Source organism: Bos grunniens, chromosome 27 (genome assembly GCF_055505025.1).
Source record: "Bos grunniens cultivar Pamir isolate PY7600 chromosome 27, Bosgru_T2T1.0, whole genome shotgun sequence".
Taxonomy (NCBI): Eukaryota; Metazoa; Chordata; class Mammalia; order Artiodactyla; family Bovidae; genus Bos; species Bos grunniens.
Window position 1 is genome coordinate 19386531 of NC_141191.1, and position 23754 is coordinate 19410284.

Sequence of the window (23754 nt, forward strand, 5' to 3'; positions counted from 1 at the left end):
ATGTATCCCCCCAGCTGGCTGGAGGAGAGGGGACAGTCTATCCTAAGGTTGGAGGACATCACCCAAGATTCCACTCAGGACTGCAGTTTGATAACCTTTAAAACATTTTTTTTGTTTGTTTGTTTGCCTTAGAGTAACTTAAAAATGAAATATTGTATAATATTTCTCTTGTCCTGAAATTTTCCAATAAAACTTCATTCTTCAAGTAAGGTTTTTATCTATTTTGCTACTTTAATTATCCCTTCCCTTACAACATAAATGTAACTTTGATCTAATTATTCTTTGTGTGTATTGGTGCCTTATCTTACTTTGAATACAAGGCTCTCCTATACTAATTTAACTCAATGATGTGTCAGTCAATCTTTTCCTAGTCTTAGATTTCTCTCTGTGCCTTGGAGAGGAGGAAACAAAATAATAATAGGTCACAATAGGAAAATAGAAGTGTGCACAAATGTGCAAAAAATAAAAGATTACTCTCACTACACAGAGATAACCAATGTTAATTTTTGGTATGTGTCTTTCTAATTTTTTTTCTGTGTGTGTATATATATATATATATATATATATATTCCAAGCAAAATGAAAATTAATTACCCTAAATTATATTGTGGACTGCCTTCTCATATTTCTTAAAAATACAGCTTTTTATCTTTAAATGTATAAGTATGTATCTTCTAAGAATTTAGTACATTTGTTAAATTTCATTTATATAAAAATGTACATTCAGTAATTGATGTAATTATTTGATGATATTTAATAAACAGTCCATATTAAAAATTCCTAAATTAGTCTTATAATGTTTCTTACGACTCTTTTTTTTTCCTTCAGCATCCAGAAATAATATAGGATCATGTATTAAAAGTAATTGGTTTGGAAAACATAGTTCTTAATGGGGAGTGATATTTTACCATTTGAGTATCCCTAATTTGTTTAATCATTTCCCTACTGTGGGACATTTAGATTGTTCTCCATTTGTAGCTATTTCATGACCGGCACTGTGATGAACGCACATATTCATAAACCTTTGGGTACATTTCTAATTATTCCCCAGGAATATCTCTGCAGGTGGGAAAACTGCCTGCGGACCCTGTGGGCACGTGTTTGAAGGCCATAACATCCCTCTACAAAATTTAATGTGCACGGCAGGGAGTCCAGAATGTCTTACTCACCGGCATTTCTGAAGAAGCAGACACAGCTTTAAGACAAGTGAAAGAACATGTTTTTCTGTGCCCTATGGTCTTGCCAGAGGCACTGTATTTATGCCCCCAGAAAAATCTATCCTGGGAGGAATTGGGGAGCAGCAGTTGGGCTCTGAAACTAGATAGTCCTTGGTTGGAGCTCTTAACTTCACAAAGTCATGTTTCAACTTCCCCAAGTTATTTTAACTCTCAGAGCCTTGCTGTGCTGTGTTGTGCTTAGTCCCTCAGTCATGTCTGACGCTTTGTGACCCCGTGGACTGTATCCCGCCAGGCTCCTCTTGTCCACGGGATTCTCCAGGCAGGAATACTGAAGTGGGTTTCTAGGCTCGCGTCCAGGGGATCTTCCTGACTCAGGGATCGAACCCAGGTCTCCCGCATTATAGGTGATTCTTTACCAGCTGAGCCACCAGGGAAGCCCAACACGACACTCAGTGAGCGCACCTGAACACGCTCAGATGTGCCCATGTGTGCTCGGAATTCCTGTTCGTAGAGCTGCGGGAAGCCGCGCTCCCCAAACCGCGGAGCGGTTGGGCGGGGTGGGCGGAGCGGAGGCCGGGGCGCCGCGTGGCCGGCGGAGGCGCGGGTGTCCCGGCGGCGCGTGGGCGCCAGGGGCCGGGGGCGCTTACTACACGGGAACCGCGGCTGCGACTCCCGCAGGCCCGTGAGCTGCCTCCCCGACGGCACGACTTCCATCGCCCGGAGCGCGTCGCCAGGCACCATCGGATGAGGTAGGCGGTGTGGCGAGGAGCCCGCGACGCCGACCGGGCCTGGGGTCCCGCGCCCCCGCCGAGCCCTTCCACCTCCCGGGCGGGTCTCCATCCCGGAGGCCGGGCGCCCCCGGCCGGGACGAGCTCCCCCCCGGATCCCCTGTGCCTCGCGAGCTGGGGCGCCTTCTGGGCTCCGGGGTCGCAGCCACCCTAGGCCCTTTGTCTCCCCCGTCCCACCTCGGGAAACCTCATTTCTAACTCAGGCCCGGTTTCCTCGTGTGGCAGGAAATTAATCTACTTTTTCGGTTTCGGTGAATTAGCCAGTAATTTGTGTAAACGACGTGGCATACATTCTAAAACCGAAGTCTGTCCAACACGTGGTAGCTGATAGATGTCCGGGTATTTTGAGGACCCTAAAAGCCCAGACTTTGCCTGCCTGACATGAATTTTACTCATTCAACAAATGTTGAGCATCTACCCATCATATTGTGCTTGGCGTTGAGGATGTAATGGCGAAAGCAGCCCTGGTCTTTGTATGCTTGTTACGCCTTCAACTAAAAACACAAGAAATAAATTCGTTTTCTGTCAAAGAGGAAAGACGCTCCAAACAAGGAACGCCATTTCAAGTTCTACTTAAGGCTTGATAACAACCTCCTCTGGTATGGCTTGCCTTTGCCTGTAGAACAACACGGGCATTTTGCATACCAAGGAAAGGATGATAAAAATGAAATTTGTTGAAGCTGATGAAATGTTTGTACTTTTGCATTGTTGGAACAGTGGTGAAGTCTTGGGCTGTTCCTTGCTACTCTTTGCAAGAGTTTATCTGCCTGTATGTCAGAAGGGAGAAGAATGCTGTGACTCAGGTGGTGAACACTATCAGTTAATGTGGCTTAAAATGCTGTAAAGCACATGCTTTGTAAGTTGATTCAGAGTGAAGATAGATGCAGTGGAGTTTGGTTATGAATGTCCATTTAGGGCCCAGGTTTGGCCTCCCCTCAGCGCTCAACATCATACATACGTGTCTGTACAGCTGATATGAGTATAGCTGATAAAGAGCAAGCTCCACCCTCTGATACACAATCCCAACAGGCAGGGAATTACTTTTGACCTCATCACTAGTATTTAAATTGGTTTCTGCTGTCATCAGTGGGACAATTCCTTCGAGAAAAGAATTGTGTTGAAATAGAATGATAATAGTAATAATGATGAAAGCAAATGCTTATAGCACTTACTCTTTGTATGGGATTATCCTAAATCCTTGAACACATTTACTCATTCTCACAACAATCCAGAGATATAGTTACCATTGTTATGACCAGTTTCTAGGTGGGAAAATGAAGCACAGAGAGGTTGCTTGACTTTGACCATGTTCAAAGAGCCAGCAAGGAGTAGAAATAGAATTTGAACCCAAGTGGTCTGGCTCCAAGTCTGTTATTTTTAACCATTATCATAGTTGGAGAAGAAAATGTATCCTTCACATACTAAATGTACAGCAGTGTTCTTTTGAACTCTTCAGGAGTTGAACAGATAATTTGATCTTTCTTACTAGCTCCTTAATGAAGATGCAAAGAGTAAGTCTTTAAAAGGGGCATGCTGTGGAAGACTCATCGATGCAGTTGTGTCTGCTAGAAATCACATTCTATTTTATGCACCTCTTTTCAGTTTTACCACCTTTATCTTCCATTTATGGATGGTATCTTGGCTGCCTGGGTTCAGATTCTTTCCCTTTTCCTAGAAGCATGGCCCTCTCAGGGCTGTACCCCAGCTTTCCACCCTGATGACTGATTATCACACCTTCATGCTTAGGTAATTAAGCCATTGCTTTGAAGCTTCTTTAGGGCATTGATGAAACAGAGGCAGAGAGAACACCTGTGACTTGAAGTATTTTCTATGCGTATGTGTTTTCTCTCTACTAAGATTATATTCTGTTGGATAATGTATCCCAGGTGGAAAATATTTTCTCACGTTTATTAAACATCTGTTGTAGGCGAAGTATTGTGTATAATGTTTATGCTACTGTGAAAAGGTTAAAGGAGTTGCCCAATGCCACAAGTTTGTCAAGTGGAAGAGGCCAGGTGTACAATATCCACCTAGCTGTACTGACTTCAGAGTCTGTTTTCTTTAACCACTGGGCTTTGTTTTTCTTCAGTAGAAATTAAGTGAAGAATCCAGTTTGTTTGATAAAACGTTTGCATTTGAGGGAGGTTGTGGCACATAATTGGAGAAGGCAATCGCACCCCTCTCCTGTACTCTTGCCTGGAAAACCCCATGGGTGGAGGAGCCTGGTAGGCTGCAGTCCATGGGGTTGCTAAGAGTTGGACACGGCCGAGCAACTTCCCTTTCACTTTTCACTTGCATGCATTGGAGAAGGAAATGGCAACCCACTCCAGTGTTCTTGCCTGGAGAATTCCAGGGATGGGGGAGCCTGGTGGGCTGCCGTCTATGGGGTCGCACAGAGTCGGACACGACTGAAGCGACTTAGCAGCAGCAGCAGCAGTGGCACATAGTGGGGAAAGAACAGTGAATCCCTTGGCTTTCATTGATTTATTATTTTAAATTAATTAATTAGGCTGTGCCGGGTCTTAGTTGTGGCACACGGGATTGTTGATCTTTGTTGAGGCGTACAGGATCTTTAGTTGTGGCATTCAAACTCTTAGTTGGCAGCAGGTGGAGTCTAGTTCCCTAACCAGGGATGGAACCCCGGCCCCCTCTGTTGGAAGTGCAGAGTCTTGGCCACTGCATCACCAGGCAAGTCCCTTCCTTGGCTTTTAGAGACAGAAAATCAGTTTTTTTGACAGATTCAGACTGCATGAAGGGTTTTTACAGTGATTGTCATATATATAAAATAATGGAAGTGAGAAATGACATCACTTTATATCTAGAAAAGACTGGAGATCAAGAACATAGGACCAAGTATTGAGCTTTGGAAGAAATCCTCAGGTTAGCTTAAAGCAGCAGCAGATCAGAAGGGTAGAAGAATATCAAATAAAAGTCTGTTGGAAAAAGTATTTGAATTAAGAGAAGTCATCGATGTACTGGGAACTATTGTACTATTTTAATGTACCGAATTCATTCATAACGAATTTCTAAGAGAAAAATCACAGGTGGGAAGGAATAAGATGCTACGTTACACTCAATTTTTTTTTTTCCTTCCCATGTTTGAGTTTCCTTCTTCTCTTTCTTCATTCTGCATTTAGTTGACCAAGTAAGTGGAAAAACATTTACTTTTGGGGGGCACAAAATTTAAGATCTTACAATGATAGCAAAATGTAGGCATAAAACAGAGGATAACATATAATAAAACCATGTTCTTGGTTGTTAAGTGACTAGAGGATACCACCAGTATTTTAAACCAAATATTAATACTCTGGGTTCTCAACCAATAGCTTTCTCCCTGTGAAGATTTGCAGATTATCTCATTGTTTTTGGTTGTTAAGTAGCCAGAGGGTACCAATGATATTTCTAATCAAGTATCAGTACTCTGGATCCTCAGATAACCAGTAGTTTTCTCAATATAGCTCAGGATTTGCTGACTGACTCATCTAGAGGTCTATCAGTATGTTCCTGACAGTCTGGTTTGATTGGATAGAGTTTCAGTGTCTTGGTTAGCATGTTTAGAATATTAATAAAAAGCTAGTGAATGGATCAAGGCTAGACTGATTAGAAATTCAAGAATTATAAAGAATAAAATAAAAAAGAATTCCCAGAGTTTTATATTTTGTATATGTTTATCCCCTTAGTACAATTTAGAAAGATCTTTTTAAAAAGAGACTCAAGATTCTTTGTCTTTTCCTTCTACTGAAATCTACACAGGGACAGCCTTGAGGGCTGCTCCTGTACATTATCTGAGAGAAACAAACACTGTTTGAAAAAGTTGGTAGTTAAGAAACTTACTATTAAATGACTGGAAACAAAGGGAAGGAAAACAGTTTAGTGGATTTGGGCCAGTGCTGACCAGCTAATTGTTTTGCATGCTAATTAAGATTTAATGAGAGGGAAAAAACCAGTGAGCTGAAAGGGCATCTTATTTAAATAAAGAAACCCACTCAAATATTTGTATACACATTTTAAATAGAAACAGTGAAACCAACATGCTAATTTCAAATTGGTGACCTTTAGGTTGTTGTGTAGCAGTTAAGTGTTGTAACAAAGATAAGCCCAAAATACTGTGGATTAAATAGTGGAGAAAGTTTCCTTTTTTCTTAAGGTAACAGCGCTTGCTGATTAAGTGGTCTCTGCTCCACAGATTCACGCACACTTGTGACTAGCAAAGTGTCTCTGGCACCGCTTGGGACATGGCTTCCAACTCAGTTTCCGAATAAGTTTGCACCAAATTGAGGAAAGCAGTTTTAGCTTTGGAATTTGATAATGTACATAAGCAATTATGGAATCAACACTAAAACCATGTAATTTAAGCATGAATAAGTAATTAAAAGCAAAATTTTAAAAGCAATTATAAAGATATAAGGTGAAAGAATTCTTATGTATTTTTTCATGTTCTTGGTTTTTTATTTTAGTTTTTAGGAACTTTTTATTGGAGTATAGTTGATTTACAATGTTGTGTTAGTTTCTGCTGTACAGCAAAGTGAATCAGCCACGCATATACATATATCCACTCTCTTCTAGACTCCATTCCCATACTGGTATTTACAGAGCACCAAATAGAGTTCCCTGTGCTATACAGTAGGCTCTTATTAGTTATCTTTTATATATAGTAGTGTGTATATGTCAATCCCAGCTTCCCAATTTATGCCCCCTAAGTTATATATGTATTTTAAATTTATGATTCCTTAACTCTGCATCTATTTTGTGACAACTACGCCTTAAATAATAACAGGATGGCTTAGAAGTCTAGGAATAAGTAGCTAAAACAGCTCCCATGTCCAATAGCAGCAAGGTTAGAGATGTTGGACTTCAACCCAGTACCCAGCTACCGGTTAGCTCCGGGAGTCAGTGATGGATAGGGAAGCCTGGTGTGCTGCAGTCCATGGGGTCACAAAGAGTTGGACATGACTGAGCGACTGAACTGAACTAGGGATGTTGGAAGTGATGGCAGGGATGAGGAGGGGATGAGGAGTTGGGAAGAGGGGAGGCCCTGTGCTCTCTGGGAAGAGAAGAGCAAGATAATATATTGCCATTATGGTTGTTAAGATGATGAGACAAAGGCACTGGAGGCAGCAGCATGAGTTCTGCACTCAAAACACCACTTTCTGTCTCATCCAGGACCTACTCTGCTAGCCTAGCCCCAGGATCTCTCCCCATTAGTTGTAACTAGATTAGGCCTCTGTAAGCCCTGCGCTGCACTTTCCTTCTCACCTTCCTTTTTGCAAAACACATCCTCATATGGACATGCTTTCTTCTGGGCTTGCTCCCTGTAATCCCTTAGTACACTTACCTGCCTCTCTGCAGTCAGCATTAAGTGAAAAGTGTTACTCAGCCGTGCCCGACTCTTTGAGGCCCTATGGACTGTGGCCCGCCAGGCACCTCTGTCCATGGAATTCTCCAGGCGACAGTAATGGAGTGGGTTGCCATCCCCTTCTCCAGAGGATCTTCCCAACCCAGGAATGGAACCCGGGTTGCCTGCATTGCAGGTGGATCCTTTATTCTCCGAGTCACCAGGCAAGTCCTCACAGTCAGCATTATGCAGGATGCAAAAACTAGTGCTTCTTGTTTGTTCTCAGGATAAACTGGTTCAGACGTACAAGTTACATGCAGCAGGGGCTTGTGGCTGATCAGTGTAAGAGATGCGAATCTGATTCCCCCTTTGGATGCTCTCAACTTCTCTTCAGGGTACTATGACTGAGAAACACGGGTTGGAAATTCTCTATAGCAGGAACAGTATTGCTTGAGAAAGTCTTAAGGCTTTTCTGTTGACAACTGGTTGCTGCGTTGAACTCATACTCCACACATATTTGTAATGTCTTCATTTAAGTTCTTTTCAAAGGAAGGATTAAAAAAAAACAAAAAAAACGGACTTTATTCTTTAGAACTGTTTTAGGTTAGCAGCACAATTAAGCAGAAAATAGAGATTTTCCCATATATCCCCCTGACACCCTCACACGCACAGCCTCCCCCACCATCAAGATTCCCCAGCAGAGTGGTACCTTTCCTATAACTGATGGACCTACATTGACACGTTATTGTTACCTAAAGCTCAGAGTTGACGTTAGGGTTCACTCTTGCTGTTGTACATTCTATGGGTTTTGACAAATGTGTAATGACAGGTATCTACTGTTGTGGTGTCATGCAAAATAGCTTCCCTGCCCTAAAAATTCTCTGAGCTCTGCTTACTCATCTCTCCTTACCTAAATCCTGGCAACCACTGACCTTCTTCCTGTCGTCATTGTTCAGTCGCTAAATCATGTCTGACTCTTGACAACCCCATGGACTGTAGCCCACCAGGCTCCTCTGTCCATGGGATTCTCCAGGCAAGAATGAAAGTGAAAGTGAAGTCGCTCAGTTGTGTCAGACTCTTTGTGACCCCCACCATGGACTGTAGCCTACCAGGCTCCTCCATCTGTGGGATTTTCCAGGCAAGAATACTGGAGTGGGTTGCCATTGCCCTCTCCAGGAGATCTTCCCCACCCAGGGGTCGAACCTGGGTCTACTGCATTGTACACAGATGCTTTACCGTCTGAGCCACCGGAGTGCATAGCCATTCCTTTCTTCAGGAGATCTTCCTAGCCCAGAGATCGAACCCATGTCTCCTGCTTGACAGGCGGGTTCTTTCCCACTGAGCCACCTGGGAAGCCCCTCTTTACTGCCTACATAGTAATTTATTTGCTTATTTATTTTCTTTGACTGCACTGAGTTTTAATTGTGGCATACGGGATCTAGTTCCCCTACCAGGGATGGAAGCCAGCCCCCCTGCATTGGGCGCTCAGAGTCTTAGCCATTGGGCTACATGGGACGTCCCACTGTCTCCATAGTTTTGCTTTTTCCAGAGTTTCATATGGTTGGAATCATACCTACAGTGTGTAGGTAGATGTTTTTGAACCAGAAATTCAGTGGAAGGCTCAGAGGTTAAAGCATCTGTTTGCAATGTGGGAGACCTGGGTTCGATCCCTGAATCGGGAAGATTCCCTGGAGAAGGATTTGGCAACCGACTCCAGCATTCTTGCCTGGAGAATCCCATGGGTGGAGGAGCCTGGTGGGCTACAGTCCACAGGGTTGCAAAGACTTGGACACAACTGAGCGACTTCACTTTCACTTTACTTCATACTGTGATAGACTGCTTCCTTGCTTCCATTTCCTCTTGCGTCTCCCTGAGACATCTTCCCACTCTCTTCTCCATTTTACCTTTAATGTAGGGGAATGATTCTTAGTTCTCAACATCTGTCCAGTGATACCCAGAGATGCCTGAAAAGTGAAAACAACTTGTGCGTAGTAGTTTGATAGGCTACTGTCCTTTGGCTTATCTCCCTTAGGAGGATCTTATCAGAACACTCATACACAAATATGTTCAGTTTTGCTATAATGCTTGTTTTGAAAATGCAAATTTGTTCCAACACAATGGATGTATCAGATAATAATTCGAGCATAACAGAAATCTCATGTTTGCTTATGCATGATTTCATCCACAAGAAACACTAGGCAAACGCAGTAAACTGCATTCAGCTAAGCCTAGCCAGCAAGGAATGCACAGAGCAGGAACACACACACCCACACACCCACACACACCCACACACCCACACACACCCACACACCCACACACACCCACACACCCACACACACCCACACACCCACACACACCCACACCCACCTCAAATCTCTGCCAGCTACCTGCATTCACTACACATGTTACAAGCCACATCGTTAACCTTTGGAGTCCATCCTTCCATCTGAGTCCCCTCCTTTCCTCTCCCTCCTGGTGACTCTCCTTTCACCACTTCACAGTAACTCACAAGTTGCAATCTTTCTGATGCCTGTGTCCACAAGCACACCATAAGGCTTTTCAAGGTAAAGTGTCGTATTTATTGCAACCCATTTATGTATTTCTTAACCATTCAACAAGCGAAAAACTGTGCTCCTATATTTATTAGAATTCTATTTTTTTAAATGTGTCACTGAAAAAGTTTTTAAATATTATGTCCATAAACCTTTAAGCCCTGTGGTTTTTATGTGGTGATTTTTAGGAACACATATGTAGCATCCTAGCAGAACTGACTGTATATGACAGGATGTTAAAATGGAGCTCCTTTCTTTCAGGCTTCCACTGAGGATCAAGATCATCTATGTGACAATTTCCTCATTTTTCCTTGTGTTAAACTTGCAAAGAAGTTGGAAAAAAAATAGCTTTTTCGTTTACTCTTGCTTTAGGTGGGCCAGTGTTAAAAGCTGATGCAGCTGGAGGTTTATTGGGAAGTTGCAGGCTTTCTTTGGAGAAAGAAAGTACACAGGTCCCAAGCACACAAGTTATTCTTGTGACTTGTATTCCCTGATGACTCAGATGGTAAAGAATCCACCTGCAATGCAGGAGACCCTGGTTCCATCCCTGGGTTGGGAAGATCCCCTGGAGAAGGGAATGGCAACCTGCTCCAGTATTCTTGCCTGGAGAAGCCCCATGGTCAGAGGAGCCTGGCAGGTTACAGTCCATAGGGTCACAAAGAGTTGAACACAGTTGAGCAACTAACACTACTACTACCATCCCCCTTTTGTGGGAGAAGGATAGCACTTACTTGCCCTCACCTCATGCCTGGTAAGAGGGATTTTGGATGATTGCGATCCATAAAGCTCGTGATTGCACATGGGATGGTGTCAGCCTCATGCTTGAAAGCCTACAGCCTGGCTGTTGTGGTCTGAACCACACTGATCAATACTCCCCCACCTCCTTTTTATTTATTTTATTTTTTAACTTTACAATATTGTATTGGTTTTACCATATATCAAAATGAATCTGCCACAGGTATACATGTGTTCCCCATCCTGAACCCTCCTCCCTCCCCATACCATCCCTCTGGGTCATCCCAGTGCACCAGCCCCAAGCATCCGGTATCATGCATCGAACCTGGACTGGCGACTCATTTCATATATGATATTATTCATGTTTCAATGCCATTGTCCCAAATCATCCCACCCTCTCCCTCTCCCACAGAGTCCAAAAGACTGTTCTATACATCAGTGTCTCTTTTGCTGTTTCATATACAGGGTTATTGTTACCATCTTTCTAAATTCCGTATATATGCGTTAGTATACTATATTGGTGTTTTTGTTTCTGGCTTCACTCTGTATAATAGGCTCCAGTTTCGTCCACCTCATTAGAACTGATTCAAATGTATTCTTTTTAATGGCTGAGTAATACTCCATTATGTATATGTACCACAGCTTTCTTATCCATTCATCTACTGATGGACATCTAGGTTGCTTCCATGTCCTGGCTATTACAAACAGTGCTGCGATGAACATTGGGGTACACATGTCTCTTTCAATTCTGGTTTCCTCAGTGTGTATGCCCAGGAGTGGGATTGCTGGATCATAAGGCAGTTCTATTTCCAGTTTTTTAAGGAATCTCCACACTGTTCTCCATAGTGGCTGTACTAGTTTGCATTCCCACCAACAGTGTAAGAGGGTTCCCTTTTCTCCACATCCTCTCCAGCATTTATTGCTTGTAGACTTTTGGATCGCAGCCATTCTGACTGGCGTGAAATGGTACCTCATAGTGGTTTTGATTTGCATTTCTCTGATAATGAGTGATGTTGAGCATCTTTTCATGTGTTTGTTAGCCATCTGTATGTCTTCTTTGGATAAATGTCTATTTAATTCTTTGGCCCATTTTTTGATTGGGTCATTTATTTTCTGGAATTGAGCTGTAGGAGTTGCTTGTATATTTTTGAGATTAGTTGTTTGTCAGTTGCTTCATTTGCTATTTTCTCCCATTCTGAAGGCTATCTTTTCACCTTGCTTATAGTTTCCTTTGTTGTGCAGAAGCTTTTAAGTTTAATTAGGTCCCATTTGTTTATTTTTGCTTTTATTTCCAATATTCTGGGAGGTGGGTCATAGAGGATCCTGCTGTGATGTATGTCGGAGACTGTTTTGCCTATGTTCTCCTGTAGGAGTTTTATAGTTTCTGGTCTTACGTTTAGATCTTTAATCCATTTGGACTTTGTTTTTGTGTATGGTGTTAGAAAGTATTCTAGTTTCATTCTTTTACAAGTGGTTGACCAGATTTCCCAGCACCACTTGTTAAAGAGATTGTCTTTAATCCATTGTATATTCTTGCCTCCTTTGTCAAAGATAAGGTGTCCATATGTGCGTGGATTTATCTCTGGGCTTTCTATTTTGTTCCATTGATCTATATTTCTGTCTTTGTGCCAGTACCATACTGTCTTGATGACTGTGGCTTTGTAGTAGAGCCTGAAGTCAGGCAGGTTGATTCCTCCAGTTCCATTTTTCTTTCTCAAGATTGCTTTGGCTATTCGGGGTTTTTTGTATTCCCCACCCCCTTTTTAAAAAAGTTTTATTTATTGATTGATTTATGGCTGTACTGGGTCTTCACTGCTGTGCGGGCTTTTCTCTAGTTGTGGCAAGTGGGGGCTCCTCTCTCCTTCTGGTGCACAGGTTTCTCATTGCGGTGGCCTCTCATTGCAGCAGAGCATGGGGTGTAGGGTGTGTGGGCTTCAGTAGCTGAACGCTCCCTTCTGTATATCCTGCCACAGCTGTCTGAAGTAACCATTTAGTGGAGTGTGTCATAGACTATGGGCTTCCCTGGTGGCTCCGACAGTAAAGAAGTTGCCTGCAAGGCAGAAGACCTGGGTTCGATTCCTGGGTCAGGAAGATCCCCTGGAGGAGGGCATAGCAACCCACTCCAGTATTCTTGCCTGGAGAATCTCATGGACGGAGGAGCCTGGTGGGCTTCATGGGGTCGCAAAGAGTCAGACATGACTAAGTGATTAAGCCCGTCATAGACTATGAGAACTGGAAATGATGGCCAGGGGAATTGTGGAGAAGACGTCAGGATTAAGCAGAGGTCAGAAGGGAGAAATGATACTACTCTCTTGGCCTTGAAGATGAAGAAAAGGGCTACAAGCCAAGGAATGTATGTGGCTTCTAGAGGTGGGAAAAGTCAGAGAAACAGGTTTTCCTCTAGATTTTCCAGAAGGAAAGCCGGCTTACCCACACCATGATTTTAATCTAGGAAAAAAGGATTTTAGACTGTTGATTGCCAGAACTGTGAGATGAGAAACTTGTGTTATTTTAAATCACCGGGTTTGTGGTTATTCATTACAGCAGAGATAGAAAACGAATACTTAAGTGTATATTCAGCGGAGAAGGAGAAGGTGAGGGAAGGACCTTCACTTCTTACCTGAAAGCAATTTGTCCACTGAGTGCCAGCTTAGCTCCAGGGGCTGAGGCAACCTCTCTCCGGACCAGAACAGGCACCTCGGTGCCTTGAGACCATCTGGTGGAGCCCCAGCCAGTGGCCCAGGGGACTCATTCCAGGCAGACACACTGTATTGATCCTGTTTATGACATATTCTAGTTGCTATTGCCAAAATACCTTTCTTCTGGGAGTAAAATGACGTGTTTACAAGCAAAATTGGAGGCATAAAAGATTTTCAGTAAACTCCTTAGGGCTCATTAGAATTGGGGTCTATTTTATGCACTCTGGTTTGGGTAGATCCTTCTATGATTGGAAGGCCAATTCCAAGCAGCCCATTGTACCAGTAACAGGGAAAGTTGCTGGGAGCACTTGTGTGTGAAAAGATGTTAGAAGTGTGCAAGCTGAGTGGAAGGACAGATTTGGCGAGCTCAGTGGGTTTGTGCAATTTTGGGCTGTGATGGAGTCAGTAAGTGAAAAGTTAGGAAAGAGTGTCTTCTCCCCTGTCTCCTCCTTTTCCTTCTCTATTTCTTTTCCCACTTGACTCTGCATTTAGATTTCACTGATGTAACAGAAATATGGTTTATCTTCGGTTGGAATGCTAAAATCAGTTTTACTCCCTGCCTCTCACCTTTCTTTACTTTTTAACTTACTGTGAAATGGAAATCCAGGAGAGCTGGACTGGATTCCAAGTCCTTCACGCTTAGCTGGGTGGCTGGGTCCAGGTCTGCTACATGCTAAATGTACGCCAAATGTTGCTTTTGGTCTGGTTCTTCTTTCATAATAATACCATAGTGATGGGCACACAATTCAAAGAACAGAACACAGTCTTGGAAAGTACTGCTATAGGTTCAAGCCAAGAAAATGCACTGACAGGTTAGCCCCACATGTGAGATGTCAGTGATGTCCGTGGTCTGGATGATCCAAGAGAGAACTGGCTCCAGAAAGGTCTAACGTAGCTCTATTCAGATAGGAAAAGGGAAGTAATATTACTGTATCTCAACTGTGTCCCTGGTACTGATTAAAATGCAGAGCACATACTTTTTTTTACTTTTTGCAATGTTTGAGTTATGCCATGATGTAAGTTTTTCAAGTAGCACAATCTTAGCACCTCATGTAATTTAGGATTTTTTCGCCCTTTTTTTTGGCTGGGTGGTATGCATGGGATCTTTGTTCCCCTATTTGGGATTGAACTGATGCCCCCTACGGTGGAAGCACAGAGTCTTAACCACTGGACTATCAGGGGAGTCTTTTTTTTTTTTTTTCCAGGGAAGTCTTAGTTTGTGTGTGAGTGTGTGAAAGTCGCTCAGTTGTGTCTGACTCTTTGCAACCCCATGGACTGTACAGTCCATAGAATTCTCTGGGCCAGAATACTGGAATGGGATCGAACCCAGGTCTCCCACATTGCAGGCAGATTGTTTACCAGCTGGATCTTCCCAACCCAGGGATCGAACCCAGGTCTCCTACATTGCAGGTGGATTCTTTACCAGCTGAGCCACAAGGGAAGCTCAAGTATACTGGAGTGGGTAGCCTGTCCCTTCTCCAGTGGATCTTCCCGGCCCAGGAATTGAACTGGGGTCTCCTGCATTGCCAACTGAGCTATCAGGGATGCATATTAATTTAGGCTCTTAATAAAGGTTGGGGCTTCCCTAGTGGCTCAGATTGTAAAGCATCTGCCTCCAAAGATGGAGACCTGGGTTCGATCCCTGGGTCGAGAAGATTCCCCTGGAGAAGGAAATGGCAACCCACTCCAGTATTCTTGCCTGAAAAATTCCACGGACAGAGGATCCTGGCGGCCTACAGTCCATGGGGTTGCAGAGTCGGACACGACTGACGCGACTTAGCAGCAGCAGCAATAGGAATTTGGAATCAGTATGGGGTTTGAATTTTTCCTTGGTTTCTTAGAAAGTTTTTGACCTCAGTTTTTTCTTTTTAGACTTTTCAAGTCTTATTTATTCAGCTGACCTTTTGTTGAGTCCCTCTGTTGGGTCCACTGCTGGGCTGTCCTGAAGGAATAACAAAGGGCAGAATCCCTTCCCTGCAGAGGGAACTGGCAGCTTTTAGTGTCCCCAAGTGTCAAAATTTAGATTATGATACCCATCTTGCAGGGTGTTGTGAGGATTAAATGAGATAACTTTTTATGAGAATGCTTCACATTTAGAAGAAACTCAATAAATGTTAATTTCTTTCCTTCCCTAGTGGCAGCTTAGTGGGAAGGAAATTTTTCAGCTGGGAAATCTTTATTTGTGCTTCTCAAATAATACTAACACTGCCTTGAGGATGACTGGCTTTGAATAACAGCTATGGAAACAATATTAGAATGAAGGTAATCATAGATTGGTGAAAATTATAGTGAGATTTTGGCCAATCCAACATTTGAAGATAATCTTATTTTAGTCAGTCAGTTAAGTTGCTCAGTCGTGTCTGACTCTTTGCGACCCCATGGACTGCAGCACGCCAGGCCTCCCTGTCCATCACCAACTCCTGGAGTCTACTCAAACTCATGTCCATATGAGTCGGTGATGCCATCCAACCATTTCATCCTGTGTCGTCCCCTTCTCTCTCTTCCTGCCTTCAATCTTTCCCAGCGTCAGGGTCTTTTCCAATGAGTCAGCTCTTTGCATCAGGTGGCTGAAGCCCTGGAGCTTCAGCTTCAGCATCAGTCCTTCCAATGAATTTTCAGGACTGATTTCCTTTAGGATAAGAATGACTCTATTGTATATGATTTTATCACATGGTCAGGTGTATTGGAAAATAACCCTTTGCCCACTGAGAGGGACAGATGGGAAATAGGTAAGATTTTTAAATTGAACTAACAGAAGCAGACAGTAGTGCTATTGGGTTTCTAAGAGTCCGTTGCAGCCAGTGTAAAAGCCCCTGCAGTGTTCAGGCGTGCCAAGAAAAGAGTTACGTGCTCCTTAGCACAGTGGGCTGACAGTTGATTCACAAGGGGCAGGATCAGTGTTCTACCATCAGGGAGAATAGTCTTTCCTCCTATGAAACTAGACTGCTTCCTCCAGGGAAGTAGAAGCATGCATATGTTAATCCCATCCCCTCACTTATTCTTACCCCCATCTTTCCCTTTTGGCAACCATAAATTTATTTTCTATGTCTGTGGGTCTGTTTTTGTTTTGCAAATTCATTTGTTATCATTTTTTTGATTCCACATGTAAGTGATATCATATATTTGTCTTTCTCTGTCTGGCTTGTGGGTTAACACATGCATACTACTATATTTGGGCTTCTTTGATGGCTCATTGGGTAAAGAATCTGCCTGCCATGCAAGAGAGACTTGGGTTCAGTTCCTGGGTTGGGAAGATCTCCTGGAGAAGGGCATGGCAACCTACTCCAGTATTCTTGTTTGGAGAATCCCATGGACAAAGGAGCTGGCGAGCTATAGTCCAAAGAGTCACAAAGAATTGGACACAACACACACACACACACACAACTATATATGAAATAGATAACCAATAAGGACCTTCTGTATAACATAAGGAACTATACTCAATATTTTAAAGGAAAAGAATCCAAAATATATATATATATGTTTAACTGAATCACTGTGCTACACACCTGAAACTAACATGACATTGTGAATCAACTATACTTCAATTACATTTTTTAAAAAAATAAAAAAAAATAGAAGCTTACTTTAGAGGTATGCTTGCATATTAGGTGAATTTGTAAGGAGGCCCCACAGACCTCAGGCTGTCAAGTCATGAAAAGACATGGAGGGACCTTAAAAGCTGAGTTTTGTGTGGAAGAAGCCAATTTGAAAAGACTACATACTGTGTGATTCTAACTACATGACATTCTGGAAAAGTCAAAACTGTGAAGATAGTAAAAAGATCAGTGTTCACCAAGGGTAGGGAGGGAGGGAGCACAGGGCATGTTCAGGGCAGTGGAGCGATGTTGTGACCATTCATCATACATTTATGAAGCTCTGTACAATACACAACAGGAAGAATGCGCCCTAATATAAACTGTGTACTTCAGTTCATATTAATGCATCACATTGGCTCATTGATTGTAACATACATACCACACGAGTTGTTGTTTAGTTGTTAAGTCACATCCAAGTCTTTTGTGACCCCATGCACTGTAGCCCCCCAAGCTTTCTGTCCATGGGATTTCCCAGGCAAGAATAATGGAGTGGGTTGACATTTCCTTCTCCAGGGAATCTTCCCAACCCAGGGATAGAACCCACATCTCCTGCGTTGGCAGGTGGATTCTTTACCCACTGAGCCACCTGGGAAACCCATACCACATTAGTGCTAAATGTTAAAACTAGAGGGGAAACTGGTTGGTCATGGAGATGGTGAGGGGTATATGGGAATTCTTTGTACTTGCTGTTCAATTTTTCTATAAACCTAAAACAGCTCTACAAATAAAGTTAACAACAACAATAGTAATAATCATGGAAGAGCTCAGTTAAAAAGACAGATTACCTACAAAGGAACAATTAGACTCTCAGCTAGGTTCCACGGTGACGATGGAGATAGATGGTCAACAGTAGAATTATATTAATATTTTCAAAGTGTTTAGGGGCTATAACTGTAAATATTGTATATATCATAAAACTCTCAAGAACAAGCATGAAACTTTTTTTTCAAATATAAAAGTCAGTGCTTATTATAAAAAAGAAAGACCTCACTAAAGTATTGCCTAAAGGATGCACTTAAGGGAAAAAGAATCTTGAAATGAAGGTCTGAGATTGAAGACAGAAGGAAAAGTAAAAGAAATTGTGGATAAATTGTAGCAAACATTGACTGAATAAAAAATAATCAAAATATCTAATATGTAAGATTAAAAATATAGAGAAAGCTAAAACGTAGGGCAAAAATAGTTTTTCAACCAGGAGGAGGCTGATGGGGTTAAAGCTTTTAAAGATTCGTTTATTGTTAAAGATTTTAGAGTGTGGGGCTGGGCTCCTCCTGTGCTTTACCTTGTGGAGTTGTGCAACAAAGTGGCCCTGAGGTGGCTTGAGGCATAAAGATTCTATATTAAACATTTCAGTAGTAACCATGAAAAGGATAAAATGCATATCTTCTAAATCAGTAGAGGGAAAAAATATAGAATGAGAAAAGATTGTTATTTCAAAAGAAGGGAGAAAAAAGACATAGAAAGATAAAACAAATAGAAAATAAAAATATCATTGTATACCATGAGTAAAAAATGCTAATAATTAATGTAAATTAATTGAACTCTTACAAAAAAGAATCAAGTTGTCATACTTGATAACAAGACAAATCCAGCTCTGTGCAAGACAGACTTCAACTTTAAGGATAATAAAAGGATGGAGACAAAGAGACAGAAAAGATATATTGTGTAAATACTAACCAAGAGAAATTTATATAGTTATAATCAGATTAGATCAGATTAGTCGCTCAGTCGTGTCCGACTCTTTGCAACCCCATGAATCGCAGCACGCCAGGCCTCCCTGTCCATCACCAACTCCCGGAGTTCACTCAGACTCACGTCCATCGAGTCAGTGATGCCATCCAGCCATCTCATCCTCTGTCGTCCCCTTCTCCTCCTGCCCCCAATCCCTCGCAACATCAGAGTCTTTTCCAGTGAGTCAACTCTTCACATGAGGTGGCCGAAGTAGCAACTAAATGTATTTATGGAAAAAGCATTAGAAGGGAAAAAGAGTTTACTCATAGTTAACAGATATAATAATTCTAAAAGCGTACATAACTGATGGAATAACTTGAAAATATATAAAACAAAAATTGATGTAACTACAAGGAGATATTGACAAATCCATCTTCACAGTGAGAAGCTTTAGCAAACTTACTCAGTAATTGAGAGATTAAGCAGGAAAAGAAATACCAGTGAAAGCATAGAAACTGAAGGAAAAAACTCGTATATTTATACAATGGATATGCATCAACTTCTGTAACATTGAGGTATACTAACTTTTTTCTCCCAAATGCACACAGGTGATTTATATATATTGACATATATTTGGCCATAAAGCAAATATCAACATATTAAAAAAATATCAGTATCACAGAGACCACATTTCTGACTAAAATCCAACAGAACTTAAGAGGAAATGGGAAAAATTAATTTAAAAATTTACATGGTAGTGCAAAGAGCCAAGAGTGATGGAAAATTCTTCAAATGGAATGAAGTGGGAAGATAGGCTTTATTAAATATAAAGATTCATTATAATCTACAGAGAATACGATACTGGTCTTGGCACAAGGACAGGCCAATAGATACCAGAAATTTGATAGTCGAGGAACACCATGATGAAGGTGTGAATATTTGATCAGTGATGAGTTGGGCGCTGAGCATCAGGGGAGAAAATGTGTCTTATTCCATAAACAACTCTCTCTCTATCCATCTGTCTATATACCTATCTGTGTGTGCATGAATTAACTTTAGTATGTGCTGATAATTTAAATGTGAAAAGAAAACTTAGGAAATTGGAAGAAAATGTAGAGTAATTTCATTATAGTCTTCAGGTAGGAAAAGATTTCTTAAATAACATGTACAAAGTGCAAAGCATAAAAGAAAAGTTTGATAAATTTGACTCCATTAAAGTTATCAATTTCTTTTCATCAAAAGATATAATAAAGGAAAAATGCAATCCATATGCCAGGAGAAGATTTTTTTGGTCATATTATACATGAAATTGAAAACTTGAGTACTATTCAAAATAAATGAAGTATTAAACCAATCAAAATAGGCAAAATTTGAAAAAAAATTTTCACAGTAGAGGAAATAATGGAAAAGTGAACGAAAGATACAAACTGGTGTTTCATGGAAGAAATAGAAATGTTCAGTAAATATATAAAAATATTATGTTTGGTTGTATATTTTAATATATAAAAGATGCTCTAATTCATAACCAGTGAAAGGCATATTGATAATCAGTGAAGTAACATAATATGTTCAATACATTGATAAAGATTTGAAGTATGACAATAGCAAATTTTGACAAGATGTAGGACAAGGGGGACACTGAAACTATAGAATATAAATTGGTACAATTGGTTTTATCTTATAAATTGAATATGAGCACATTCAATCCTAGCGTATGCACTGGAGAAATGTTTGCCCATTTATACAAGGAATACAAGGAATCCTCATACAAAAAATCATGTAAAAGCAGCATTGCTAATAATAGTAAAAACAAAAACCTGCAAGCAATGCAAACATTCATTTGTGAAAAATGGATAATGAAATTGTCCAGTGTCCATGAATTGGACATTATATTGCAGTGAAACTACATATGTCAGAAAGGTTGAATCCTAGAAAAGGATAAATAAAAGAAGCAAGTCACAAAAAAATATACAGTACAATTCTATAATATAAAATTCAATAAGTATGTTAATGGAACGATTAAGAGAAGCAGAGGCTGGCAGATAGAATGGACAGGAACAGACAGGGAGCCTCAAAGTTATGGGTCGTATTTTATTTCTTAAGTTGGGTGATGGGATCAGAGGTATTTCTCTATTTTGTTTCATAAAAATCTGTCTATATAGTAATCTATATCTGTCACAAATACTCTTTTCTGTGTCACAAAAAAGGTTTTTTTTCATAAAAAAACCAAACAGTCTGCTATTCTTCCTAGTCTTGCTGTCCCATAATTTCCCCTCCTTGCCTTGCTTTTTAAACATAATGTGTGAATATTGTTTCTTCCTGGTATAAATAAAGCTGCCTGAAAATGGTAGTTTTTTTTTTTTTAAACAAGAAAACTAAATAAAACGTTGTTCTATTCAAACATTGGAGAACATACAGCTCTTATAAAGGATAACTGTCTATATATACTGATATAGAAAAGTCTCCAGTACCCATTGTAATGTGAAAAATAGGCAAAACAGGTATAATCCACTCCATGTGTATGTAAAAACATGTTTATCTTGCAAAGGATATTCCAGAAACGGTTAACAATTCTTGTCTCCAAGTAGTGGGAGTAGGTGTCGAGGAAACAGAAAAGGAAATCTACTTTCCACTATATGCAATTCAGATTTTTTGAATTATGTACTGTGTGTAGATGTAATATCTACTAAAAAGGAAATAAAGACTTTTATTTTTAGCTTTGGATTTTGAAACAAATAAAGGCAAAGAAGAAGCAGAGACATTGAGGCAAGAATGTGAAGTAATTTGGGAGAGGGTGGGGTGAAGTCTGGGTAGATCTTCAAGACCTTCATTATCTGAAATGATCTGCGACTAAAGAATAAACCAGTCCTGCTCTGGACGTTAAGCTGGAAGTAAAGACTGACAACTGAGCCAAATGATACAGAGGTTATTCCAAACTTCCCCTTATTTAGAGGTGAAATCTGTGAGATACTGCTTGTTCACTACGAATGTCATTTTCACCTAACGCCTATACTGACAAAGATACTCATGACTTTCTAGTCTACAGTGGTCTGAAATCCTGGCTGTGCACCAGATTCCTCCATGAGGTATTGAAAATACAGAACTGTGTGGTCCCTCCCTGGAATTAAGAATTAGAATTTCCAGTGCCGAGGTCCAAAATACTACTGGATTGCAGTTTTTTTTTTTTTTTTTAAAGGCAGGAGTAGGCAGGGAGAGAAGACTGGCTTAGTACCAGGAAAATTCAGTGAAGGAAGTGAGACACCTATTCTAAACTTGGATTTATTTCCTCCCCCCCCCCCACCTTTCAGCAAGGTCCTTTGAGCACAGGCTCAGAAGAGCTCTGTGTGCTTCTTGCCAGAACATTATTTGGGGGTAGGGGGGAAGCAATAATAGAAGCCACCGTTTATTGAACACATATTTTATTCCACCTTTGTGCCAGGTGTTTCAGATCTGTTTAGTTGAATCCTCACAACAACTCAGGGAGGAAGCTACATCTGTTTTGCAGATAAGCATCGAAAGTGAGAAAAGTAAGATAACTGCCCAAAGCCAGCGCAGCAGTAGATCAAGAGTCTTAATCACTCTGCTCCTCTGCCTGTAAGTCTGAGACTCTGTGTAGTGACTAGGGATGCATTCAGAGGGCCACTGCCATGTAGCCAAGGAGACTCTCTGGCTGCGTTCCTCATCCTTGGGGACACTCTCACCCAAAGGCTGAAATGTTGAGTTTCAGTTCATTAGCGTATCTCTTAGTCTCCAGGCCTGTGCTTGCTTCTGCAGATGACCTCTGTTTTCATACCCGTGGCTTTGCCTTACAGTGGTGTGCTCGCCAAGAGATGAGGAAATGTATTTTGTAGAGAAGCATGTGATCACAGGTTTGAGTTACCCCCCCTACCCAGCCCCTGCAGTCAGGATTAGGAAAATTCTAGGTTTAATCAATTTGAAAAGTTGGGGCTACATACACTCACCATCTCTAAAATCCCCGCTCTTCTTACTAACCTCTCAAGATGTTAGCGTTTCTGGTCCTCTGTCGTCTTATCCCAATAATCTCTGCTCATCTCCCCTATTACATCTTTTCTACTGTGTCCAGAAATTGTCATTGTGACCCTAGACCTTCATTGGTCCTTAGATCTTTGATACATTTCTTTAACTATTATTCTAATCTACTTATTTTAACTAAAACTTGGGTTTCCACCAAGTACAGCATTTTGCCTTCAGTTCTTTAGATTAAGGTCAATCATTCTCCTGCAAACTAAAAACCTCAGAATGGCCACTTGTGTGTTGTAGCTGTTCTAATACCTTTTCATGAAATGTGCTTTCTGAGGCTCATGACCTCCAGCTAGACATCCTCTGACTTATCTTATTGCTCTTATCATTGTGCTTCTTGTCACCCTACATTATTCACTGGAGATTAAAAAATCAGGATCGTGTTTTCTACTTTCTGAATCCTACAGCATCACCTAAAAATGACTTCAGGGTTCATATGGTTGACACATTCATTACCTTAATTTCTAAATCCCCTAACTTCTGTATCATGAGAGACCACGGTTTTCCTTTCATTTTAGCCGTTATTTCCCACTGCACTTTGTCATCAAGAATTGTTGGACCATGAAATCTTAAAAATGACCCTCTTCATGATGTATCACTTTGAAGATTTTTTTAAGTATCTCTAGTCCGTCATGCCCAGATCCCAGTGTGTCAGCATTTAGAGGTTTGCCTTGCCCACCTGTTCAGATGGGAGAATCAGTCAGTGATTTAAGTAAATCAGAATTTAAATAATTGCACAACTTTAGAAATTTGAGCCACTCTGAATTCATGGTATCTGACCTCAGTAATTAGGAGTTTCTGCTTGTTTCTTGTCAGTTTCGCTTCATGAGGTATTTCAGGCAGTTTCCACTCTCCTCAAACCCCGACTCCCAAACCCTGCCCCATTTCACCTCCTGTAGCAAACCCTGCAGAAACAGAGAACGTTCCCCACAATGTCCTAACGCACAAACCAGTGCTGTGCAAGTGTCTGTATCCAGGTCCATCCTCTGCTTTTCCTCTAAAATAGTGTACAAGGCTATACTTTATAGGTAATTCTATTTTTCTAATCTATATTCTGTATCCTGTCTCCTTCCAGTAACTCAGGAACCATGGTCCTATTACCCTTTCCTATTACATTCTCAGCCTTTATAATCTACTTCTTATCAGCAGTTAAACA

The 23754-nt window shown here is 41.1% G+C and overlaps 1 protein-coding gene across 1 annotated transcript in view; it reads left to right on the forward strand.

Moving 5' to 3' along the window:
- Nucleotides 1-23754, forward strand: part of LOC147343610 (uncharacterized) — a 194301-nt gene continuing 170547 nt past the window's right edge. Inside the window, exons 1-2 of the mRNA XM_086380418.1 lie at nucleotides 1-85; nucleotides 1690-1927. Of these exons, the coding sequence (XP_086236544.1) occupies nucleotides 1-85; nucleotides 1690-1927 (323 nt within the window). The remainder of the gene's footprint in view (nucleotides 86-1689; nucleotides 1928-23754) is intronic.